The sequence below is a fragment of the Aulonocara sp. 'chitande type north' Nkhata Bay genome, linkage group LG3 (genome assembly GCF_057382095.1).
Source record: "Aulonocara sp. 'chitande type north' Nkhata Bay isolate Kocher_YH1m ecotype deep benthic linkage group LG3, A_spYH_male_GT1.1, whole genome shotgun sequence".
Lineage (NCBI taxonomy): Eukaryota > Metazoa > Chordata > Actinopteri > Cichliformes > Cichlidae > Aulonocara > Aulonocara sp. 'chitande type north' Nkhata Bay.
In genome coordinates this window covers 9,830,928-9,842,134 of record NC_141346.1, presented here as the reverse complement: position 1 = coordinate 9,842,134, position 11,207 = coordinate 9,830,928, and the positions used below count along the sequence as shown (strand labels likewise).

Here is an 11,207-nt window from a genome sequence, read left to right as displayed (position 1 = left end):
TACAAGTTTTTAAATTTTACTAATTTCAAATTATTTAAATCTGCCTGTCTAATATACAAAGTTATACATGGTCTGGCGCCTCCACCAATGAGTGATTTTATTAAACAAAAGTCTAGCAGTGTTGCCGGGTCTCGACTGACTCGAGCCACTGTTAGAGGTGATTGTGAACTGGCACTCAGGCGGACCACCTTTTCACAGAATGCTCTGTCATATCAGGGAGTGAGCTTCTGGAATAGTCTTCCACTGTCAGTGAGGGAAAGTACAAGTCTACCCATCTTTAAGAGTCACTTAAAAGGGCAGCTGAGGGACACACAAACATGCAATCATGTTTAATAATCATGTTTTATATTGGACGGGAAAAAGAGTTAGTGTATTACAAAAAGGGAAACAACTGTTAGTGCAATGGGTGAACGCAATATCACGACGGTCAGGGCATGTACAATACTGGGGTTTGTGCAATATAATTGATGTGTTTCCGTTATTGTTATCTATACTGTCCTCGGTGTCCACTCTCCTTGTCATTGTTTGTTCTAGTATAATGTGATCACTGTTTTTGTCCTTGTCACATGACCTGTAAATAGTGTCTCTGTATGTTTTTACTAACTTGTGTTTAACACCAACCTGCCAGAGGGTCTGCAGATGGAAATTAGCCCAAGGCTATAATCTGGCATATTTACATTTGTTAAAATGTTCATTAATATGTATTGCCCCTCTTTCTAAAAAATAAATAAATAAATAAAGCTCAGATATTTTTATCTACACTAGTTTATCTCATTACAGCAGTTTGATGTTTCCCTTTGAATCCCCCTGAAGATCCTGACAGTGAAGCACGTACATAATACTCCAGCCTTTCAACTCTGAGCTTATTTAGTTCTATTAATACACTGAAATCTCATTTGTGTCATGAAGAAAGTCTTTAATCAAACAGAATTCAAAGATCAGAAACATTTCATATATGGAGTTAAACATGAATCATTGTTTCAACAACATATTTATTGTTGTCATAAACAGACAAGAAGACAACAACAAACTGCTCCTCCCATTCAACACATGTCAGTCCATATCCCAGCAAACTAAATCATCTCCATTTACACATCAAATAGAAACATGAATCACTTGTAATGATTAGAAACTTGATAGAATTTCAAATCTAGTTTGGGGAGTCATTCAGTGAGAAACAGTGAAATGATTTTCCATGTGAAAAGGTGGACAGCAGAAACAGAAAGAAACAGTGAAACTAAAAGAGAAACAAAGAGCTTTGGAACAACGAGGCAGCAGGAGGACAGCTGCAGTTTAACAGCTTCAACTCACTGACAGGAAACAACATTAGAAACATCATCATCCTCAACTCATCTGCTGCACTGACACTGACACCTTCAACGGACACACCTTCAGTTTATCATAAGTGTTAATGTATGGAAACATCCTGTGAGTGAAAGTGTGTGTGAAGGTGTGTATGTGTGTGTTAGTATCAGGATCAGAGAACGACAGCTTTCCTCTGTTCCAGTTCAGATTCATTCTGATCCTCTGGAACTTCTTCCGTACTGAGAGAGCAGTGACAGGAGCTGGTGGTGAGTGTTTGTAGTATTTACTTCCATCAAACAATATCTCCCATAATCCAGATTGTATGTGTCCCTTCCTCTGCACAGACTCTGCTGATACACCCAGTAACCACCCTGTACTGTCTCCAACATCAACATCCCAGCTGTGAGTCCCTGAGTTAAAGCCCTCAGAGCCCAGGACAGAGCCATAACTCTCAATCCTCTCTGGATTATCAGGAAGCTGCTGCTTCTCTCCTCCTCGTCTCACACTGGTCAGATCTTCAGACAGGATGAGTTGTGGACCAGCAGTGTTTGGGTCCAGAATGAGAGGAGTGTAGGAGACCATGTCCTTCATGTTGTTCCAGATGTTGAAGGTCAGGTTGCCCAGGTGTTTGGCCTGGTCTATCAGAGCTCCTGAGGGCAGCTGTGGATCATCCAGCAGGGGGCAGCGCTGGACTCTTTCCACTGCAGCCTTGTAGTTGTGCAGGAATGAGACGTCTTCAGCTCTCAGCTCCTCTTCTGTGGCTCTGACTGTGTCTGAAAGAGCTGCTATCTCTCTGCTCAGAGCCTCCATCTTCTCCTTCATCATCCCACTCTTCTGCTCCTCTTCCTCCCTCAGTGCAGCCAGCCTGGCCTCCTCTTCCTCTGCTAGAAACTGCTGAAGCTTCTTAAACTGCTCCTTAATCTGCCTCTCTGTGTATCGGGCCTGGACCTTAATGTGTTCTGCTGTTTGATCAAACTTCACTTGAACTTCTTCACAAACCTTTAACTTCTTCTTTAAGGGCTCCAGAGTTTCCTGAAGTTCCTTCTTGTGTTGTTGTGCAGCTTCATCGATGGGTCTGAATCTGTGATTGGTGTGTTTTTCTGAGCCACAGCAGACGACACACACTGGCTGCTGATGGTCCAGACAGAAGAGTTTGAGTTTCTCAGAGTGCAGACTGCAGAGAGCCTCTGAAGCTCTCTGATCTCTCTCCTGTAAGAACGACTCACACAGGTTCTTTAAAGCCAGGTTTAAAGGTGGATCATACACTGATATTTCCTTACAAATTGGACACTCGTGTATTAGTCTCTCTCTCCACCATCTCTTCAGACAATCTTTACAGAAGCTGTGGCTACATGACAGAAGAACAGGATCTCTGAAGACCTCCTGACAGACCGGACAGCAGAGATCCTCCTCTGATCTGGAAGCCATTGAGTCTGTGAGTGAAGCTGAAAACAGCAGACAGGAAGTACAGTCAGTCCTGGCTCCCCTCCCTCCTCTACCACCTTCACTGAAACTTCCTTTGAGTCGTGTTTTTGCTCAAACTCACATTCAGTGTGTGGAGCGTCAGCAGCTTGAAGCAGCAGTGTTGGAGTTTTCCACTTTTCTCTCCTGTAGCTGGACTCACTCAGAGGAAGCTGCTAGTTTGGTCTGAGCTCAGTCTGATCGTCTGTGCGTCTCTCTGCACTGAAGAAGAAAAATAATCTGTTTCCTTGTTTGTCTCAGGTAAGTGATGTGAGGGGCGGAACTTCATTCACCTTCACTTTACAAAGGCTGTTGCTTCACCCATAAACGAGGGTGTGTTTAATTCCAGAGTTAAGTCGTTTAGGTGCCACCAATTGTAAAACAGGTCACAGCATTAAGCTCAGAAAATAAAGTGTGACTCAGCATTGCACCTGTCTGTCAGCTTTTATTCCAGACTTTGTTCTGGTTATTTGTCAGGTTCCCAACAGTGGGAGTGTAGTCACACAAACACAGGTGGTGTTAAGGTGGATTCACTTTGTTACAGACAGTGGTGTTATTTCCTGTAACTAAGGGTTGGTCAGATGGGAGGTGTTTGATAAATTTATGTGAAATGACCTGTACTTAGAAAATGTCAAGTGATGTGAGCGGCTCAGAAACAGGATTACAAATGGGTGCAGTAGATCGAATAGCCGATATTTCCAGTCCTGGATCAGTAGACTTTGTTTGAAATCAGATCTGATTTATTGAAATATTAAGAAAACATTACAGTTTCAGATACACAGATATTTACAATCAATCTGATTCTGTCCACTCAGATGATGATAATGCCATGATAATGCCATGTCTCCTCATTTGCACCCCGAGCTAACAGGTAAGTTATGACCAGAGGTGGGTCGAGTATCCAAAAATTCACACAATATTATTTAACCTCCTAAGACCCGAACTCTTTCATGGCATGCATTTTTAATTTTTCTTTGCTATTTGCGTTGATTGGGACCTAAAGAATGTAAAAACAAATAATTACCTGTTTTGTTTTGACCTAATTTTTGTTTTTGAGAAAAACGAGACCCACATGAGGGCATTTGTTTCAAATTTTGATAGAACAGTGGCAGCATAATGTCCTCATAAGTGGATATCAGGCCCTTGTAGAGAAAAATTAAGTATTTTGGTCTAGACGTCCCAAAATGTGATGTCCACATATGTGGACACCAGGTCCTAGGAGGTTAAAAACAAGTTTCATCAACTTACATCTTTATGGAGTGGAAACATTGCAGATTGCTTTCTCTCCTTGCTCTTTATGAATGCACACAACAGGGAGCTCCAATGAGTCTGGTTGGGTCGAAGAAACTGCAACTTGCACTCACGTTCCACTCTTTCATAAGCCATGATTGACCTACTGGTTTTATTCCACAGAGCTTGACATTTTGCAAAAGCAGACCAAGACAGCCTCTTGTATTGAACATTGGTAGCTTCTGCAGCAGTGGCATCAACTATTGATATAAGCAGAAGCTTCTCAAACGTTGCTTGCGTTACCCGCCTTGAGCCAGTGAAAGAATCTGCATTCTTCATAGGTGGCTCTGTAGAAGAGGACGACTTTCGTTTTCTGTGGCTTTCCATTAATTCTGTATACATCTTCATTTTGTTGGTATGTGATGGACTGAGTTGAAAACAGGAGGAGTCACAGGAATGATTTGAAAAATAGGGTTGCCATTTAACCCAAAAATTATGTTTACAAAAGTAATAAATATTGAGCTAATGAAAGAGGTCAATGAAACAAAACTAAACTCAGGCAAAGCCTGCAAAGCCTGCAAACTTAGCAAACCAAGCAACAGCCCAAACAAACATAACTGATTTAAACATGAAATGACACACAGAGGTATATATAATGGCTGATCAGACCACTATGACACAAGCGGGGTAACTAAACAAAACAAAATTGTAAACAACAAACAGTGCAGTACAGTCTGGTTTGATAATAAACACCAAAGAAGAAAATCAAAACTAATAAACCCCAAACTCAATATTTAATTAAATACAAATACTTTGTATTTAATTAAAGAAAACACACATTCTCCCCTTCAGCAGGAAGTGGTGGTGCCGTCCAATTATCCCTCTTTGCATTTAATGGTTTCAAACCCTAGCCTCCACCTTTGTCTGGCAACTCCCTGGATCATGGCAGGTTAGAAGTAAAAGAAACAAAAGTTAGCCAAAATCAAAGTAATGAACTGATATGAATACATAAGTAAAGAACACATGTATCCAAACTAATCAATAAACTTATTGGAAACTAAAGTGTGTTATTGTGTTCAAAAAAGGAATGAAAATACAAGTGTTACAAACTTTAAAGTGTGGCCATGGGTTTGGCAATCACATGGTACTATCCTGGTACATTGTCATGGTAACTAGTGATGTGTCGGCTCTAAGGCTATGTTCACACTGCAGGTCTTAATGCTCAATTCCGATTTTTTCATCACATCCGATATTTTTTGTCTGGTTGTTCACACTACAAATGAAATGTGACCGCAAATGCGCTCTAGTGTGAACGTTCATAGCTCTAAAAGCGGCCTGCATGTGCAAAAGAAGATGTCACACACAATGTGCTCTGTTTACGGAAGTAAAAATGGGGCTACAGAGCTAGTAGTAGTAGGTGTTGTTGCAGTAGACTGTCAATTTCTTTAGAATTGTCTCCCCATATGCTAATCAAGTCCAAAACCTCAGCTTCTGTCCATTAACTCGCTCTGCCTCCAGTTTCCGCCGCCATGCTTTCTTGTTTGTCTTCAACGGCGCTGATAATTGGCGTCTGTCTTGTGTGGGCGACGTAAAAGACGGATTTAATGCGACATGACCATCAAACAGCAGTCGCTTTCTAAAACATCGGATATGTATCGGATTCAGTACCACATACGAAAGTGACCCAGATCAGATTTGAAAATATCGGATTTGTGCCGTTCACACTGTCATACCATGATCGGATATGTGTTGCATAGGGTCAAAAATTATCGGATTTGATGCACTTTCGCCTGCAGTGTGAACGTAGCCTTGGAGCCAGATCTTTGAAGTGAACAACGGGAACCTTGCTTGTTTATATTTCTTTCTGTCACCCTCTCTCTCACTTTTTTTTGTACCTGCAGTACTTACCCTGAAATATGAGGAATGAAGACAGTTTCAAGAACAAACACACTTGGTCAGTGCTGAGAGTGGTCCTGTTGCTGAAGTTGGGGTCATCCTGTAATCGCTTACAAACTACAACCAATGCTTCAGTGACTTGCACACAAGTGAAGAGAGATGTAACATCATACAAGACCATTGTTTCATCTGCCTCCATAATAAAATCTCTGATCTTCTCAAAATATTGTCACTGAGTATTAACAGCAATTCCCATGTTAAGTCGTTCTGGTTTAAGAAAACCGTGCACCTACTTGAAGAAGTCAATTGGATGAGTGACAAAATATTTCTCAGACTAAAAACAGTACGTCCAGATGAACAGAATCAACTTTTTAAGATTTCCTTACCTAGATGATTCAACATAGACACTCACGCTTGTACATTATATATTCATTTTGACAGAAATGACAGTTGTTGGCTGTTTAGTTGGTGCATTAAATTCTGAAAACAACCCTTTGAGTTGCAACAGGAAAGTGTTGAGTGTTGCTTATGTTACAACACTCGGTGGGTGTGTAGTGATAGACTCTGAAGACTCTAGAGATTAGATATAAAAAATTACTGCTGTCATCATTAAGATTTTTACTGTTACCTGACAGTAACTTACCGATGAGCATTAGGATCACATCAAGGAAAAATATATATATTGTTTATCATTTTGAAAATAAAGTCAAAATTCAGTTTAAATGGGAGGATAACAGTTTCGTGGCAAACTGCCATGGCTGGTAAAGCCTCTACAAAATACCTTTTGTACTTGAGTTAATGAAACAATTTGATCAGCTGCCTTGTGATACAACATACATCGTCTTTAATGCACGAGGATGTAACCATTGATAACCTCGCATCTGTGCACCGCCAGACATTTCCTTTCGTACAAATCCAGCCAACTCTTCCGCACTTGTGCGTAAAAATGCAGCTTTCACGCCGTGTTTATGTGCTAAACGGAAGTCATTTCCTTGTTGCTAAAACAGACTCTGAAGTATGATTTCACTAACTCAGAGGCTATAGCAACTGTAGCAGTTTGTCTTGACACAACTTTAATCTCCACATTTACTTTTTCTTGAAAAAAGCCTGAATTTTGGCTTTTTTTCGAAAATAGATTTTTGACCTTAATGGTAAATGGCCTGTATTTATATAGCGCTTTACTAGTCCCTAAGGACCCCAAAGCGCTTTACATATCCAGTCATCCACCCATTCACACACACATTCACACACTGGTGATGGCAAGCTACATTGTAGCCACAGCCACCCTGGGGCGCACTGACAGAGGCGAGGCTGCCGGACACTGGCGCCACCGGGCCCTCTGACCACCACCAGTAGGCAACGGGTGAAGTGTCTTGCCCAAGGACACAACGACCGAGACTGTCCAAGCCAAGGCTCGAACCGGCAACCTTCCGATTACAAGGCGAACTCCCAACTCTTGAGCCACGATCGCCCCAATTTTAATGTTAAAATTTCAACATTATTGTCAAAACGATGAATATTTTCTCTCCTCAATGTGGCCCTAACACTCTGTTGTAATAACCAGTGATGGAGACTGTATTTGAACTGTAAGTATTATTAAGCAATTTTGCCTAATAGCGCAAAAGTGAATTTGGTTAAAAAAGCAGTCATCCTTCCAATAAAAAGGATACATTATTTAAAAAGGCAAGAAACAAAGTGAGGAAGAAACCTTTTTTCCTAAGGTGCACTCTGCCCAACACAACTGTTTTCTGACTGATTACAGTTACTCATATAAAGACACACCTTTAAAAGAACAAAAGAAACAGTCACACCAACTGTTAAAAGTTTCACACAACCACAGCCCATCCAAATCACCGCAACTCAACGCCCAGGAAAATGGAAAGAAAAAGGGCATGGTGTTTTGAGATGGCAGTCTTTATTCAGTGGCCTACAAGCTGCAAGACATCTCAGCTGTGCTTACGAGGCATAGCAGCAACACAGAAGGAGGACAAAGAGCTCTCTCACATGGGGAGAGCCTAGAGGTCAGCGACCGTAACAGTAGCAGAGTGGTCACCGTGTGTTTCCTTATCTAAAGTGATGCTTAACTTAAAAGATGCCTTTTAGCAGCTTTTGATATGAGGAACAGAACAGAACTTCTGAAGCTAGTATTGAAAAAGGTTTCATTACTCGAACCCTTTCAGCACAGTGCTCTTTGGTGACATCTTGTGGCTCAAAGTATGAAGAGCAGCTTGAATCTACAACTTGAAATAAACTGCTTTATTGTGATTCCCTCCTCCACAGAGCTGAGATATCATTTCTATGTGATATGATGTGATGGTGTTTTGAAGATGAATTTCTTTGAGGGGATGAAAAACAACAATGTTATGTCTGTTTGATTAATAAATAATTTTGATGAATAAAATTAAAAATGTGTCATTGTGTGTTCTTCCTTTGTTTGACTTCTTGACATTTGAAAATATAAATGTCAACAGACAAAACATTTTACACAGCATCCCTGATTCGCCCATTCATACACAGATCCAATATTCTATTAACAATGATGACCGATACCTCCCAATACCGATCAATTTTGATCTGGTTATATGCAGAGAGGAGTGAGGTTCGATGGGTTCCAATAGAACAATATGAGGTGAATCCCATATCATTAAAAGACGTCCCATTTCTAGGTACGAAAAAATGTTTATCTAAGCTCACAAATAATTCGATAATATTAAACACCTTCCATGCCTGGCAGGAATCCCACTCACTTCTAAAAATAAATATTTCTTTTCTTAGAAGGACACCCCTATGGGACAATCCTGATCTCTCCCATCATATTTCCGACTCCATATTGCGGGGATGGAAGGATAGAAATATTCGAACTGTTGCCGATCTATATAATAATGATACATTTATTGACTTCCAACAACTAAAGGAAAAATTTAAACTTCCAGACCAAATTTTTTTTAAATTTCTACAAATAAGAGACTGGATCAAAGAAAAAACCAAAGGAACATTCCCTGAGATTCCTAAAGAAAGTCCTTTTGAAACGCATCTTTGCACCAAACCATGGAAGTCAATAAAAGGAATAGCATCTTCAATATACACTATTATTAATGAAAAATTACCTGACTACAACAAAACGTCTCTGAAAAGAAAATGGGAGGCAGATCTGGGCTATGTTTATGAAGAGGTAGAATGGTACCATCTAATGGAACAGGCACAGACCATGTTAATTTCTACAAATCATAGACAAATGCAATTTAATATATTCCACAGGACATATTATACACCTTACAGATTACATAAAATTGATATTAATTATTCTCCCAAATGTTTGAGATGTAAGGTGATAGATGGTGATCTCCTTCATATGCTGTGGAATTGCCCAGTAATAGAGGAGTTCTGGAGACGGACTACTGAAATAATTTCAAGGGTAATTGGGATCCAAGTCGAAATGGACCCAAAACTATGGATTTTAGGTGACATAGATTCTATAAATGTGGATTACCACAAGAAATATTTTATTTTACTTGCGAGTACTGCAGTTAAAAAATGTATTCTGACACAATGGAAATCTGAAAATTCTCCAACACTGAGATATTGGATTAATGAGTTAGCATCCTACTGTACACCTGAGAAGATATCGCATAGTGTAAAAGGGAAATACGGAACCTTTAAAAAAATTTGGGGACCATTTCTTTCAGTATTACCGTCTTTGGACTTGACAGAATATAGAGATGATGTAAATTCCTCTGGGTTTACCCTGAAATGATCCTTGGTTAGGCCCTTCTGATCAGAATTCTTGAATGTTGTGCTGATTCTTGCGTATAGACGGGTGTAAATATGGGCTGTTTGGATACACGAATGTGATGAAGTTGAGAGCCATACAGGGGTAAAGGGGTGGGGGGTTGGTGGGAGGGGTTCACACGATATGTTTTTCTTTTTTTTTTCTTTTTCTGTTTTTTTTGTTTTTGTTTTTTTGTTTTGTTTTAAATTTCTGTAATTACCAATACTGTTACTATTATAATTATTATTTTTTATTATTATTATTATTAATACGCCCGTATTTTCTGTGTTCGGTCCTCAGAGGGTTGAGGCTATGTTTGAAAGATAAAGACACTAGAGTGTGTTCCTGAGAATTTTTTATTTTTTTTTGGTCATAATGGCCAGTCAAGCTTTGGCTAGTTGATGATACCTACTCTGTCCCATAACTGTAAATGTCTTTTATTGTTTGTTTCTGTTTGTTTGTTGTTCGTTTTCAATTTAAAAAATGAAAATAAAAAGTTAAAAAAATAAAAATAAAAAATAAAAACAATGATGACACTACATGTAGTCTTTAAAGCTGCAGTTTATCAAAAACCAGTGAGAAGTGAACGGTTTCCTTACCTTTAAATATAACGTCTCTTCTTCCTCTCCACTCCTGTCTGTCTTACATCTTTGTCTATGTCTGAGAGATACAGCAGCTGTACATTTAAAAACACAAAAAACACTGTGTGACAAACCGCACACAAACATTTACAAAATGTTATTCCCTTGATGCTGTGTGTGTGGAAATACCAAAGTTTCCTCATCATGTCAGAATAATTTTCAGTAACCTCCACCAGAATAGGTTGTATGTCAAAATTACTTTAATTAAAAGACAGATGGAGTGGACCTTATAACAATATTTAAATTTGCTTAATATGCTGAGAATAACAAAGAAAATGTAATGAAGTGATTTTAACATTTAAAAGTTTAAACTTTGTTAAGTCATGTAAGTCAGAGAGAGAGAGTTAAGTTTTGAGGGGATTTTATATGATTAAACAACTTGAAGGAATGTGGTGTGTGTGTGTGTGTGTGTGTGTGTGCGTGCGTGCGTGCGTGTGTGTGTGTGGATTGGCCAGCTCTTGGATTTATGTAAGCATCTTGCGTGTATTTAACACAATTGCCTCATGCTTTAAAGTTAAGTGTAACTATATAGTGTAGAAACTACATGATATGCAGAGAGTGTAGATTAAATTGTTCATATCATGTTCAAGTGAAGTAAGTCAATAATATATCAATGTTAAATCCCGTGACACTGCACGGGTTTCAGACTCACGCTCTTTAGATCGTGGTTTCAGGAAGGCATCCATCTCAGTCAAGTCGAGCAGCCGCCTCTACTTTTTTTGGTATACCAAAAAAAGTAAGTTGGGTGGTTGTTACATTAAAAAAGTCTAACTTGTAATTTGAACACAATAATTTCATGTTTCTATGAATGTAATTAAATCATGTAGGATTTGCATGGAATTCAAAAACTTAATTTGTTCTTGTTGAGACGACCTGATACAATCTAGTAAGAGTGGTTAGTTGCT

At 39.2% G+C, this 11,207-nt stretch overlaps 1 protein-coding gene across 1 annotated transcript; it reads right to left on the bottom strand.

The window, feature by feature from the left end:
* Nucleotides 1-1,163: 1,163 nt before the first annotated feature.
* On the bottom strand, nucleotides 1,164-2,745 carry LOC147333875 (nuclear factor 7, ovary-like). The gene has a single exon (XM_086270991.1). It carries the CDS (start codon nucleotides 2,731-2,733, stop codon nucleotides 1,345-1,347), a length of 1,389 nt encoding a protein of 462 aa, XP_086127117.1. The 5' UTR covers nucleotides 2,734-2,745; the 3' UTR covers nucleotides 1,164-1,344.
* Between the last annotated feature and the right edge of the window lie 8,462 nt (nucleotides 2,746-11,207).

What these genes read in the sequence shown, in the direction of transcription:
- LOC147333875 (XM_086270991.1), bottom strand. Translation starts at nt 2,733, where the DNA reads ATGGCTTCCAGATCAGAGGAGGATCTCTGCTGTCCGGTCTGTCAGGAG.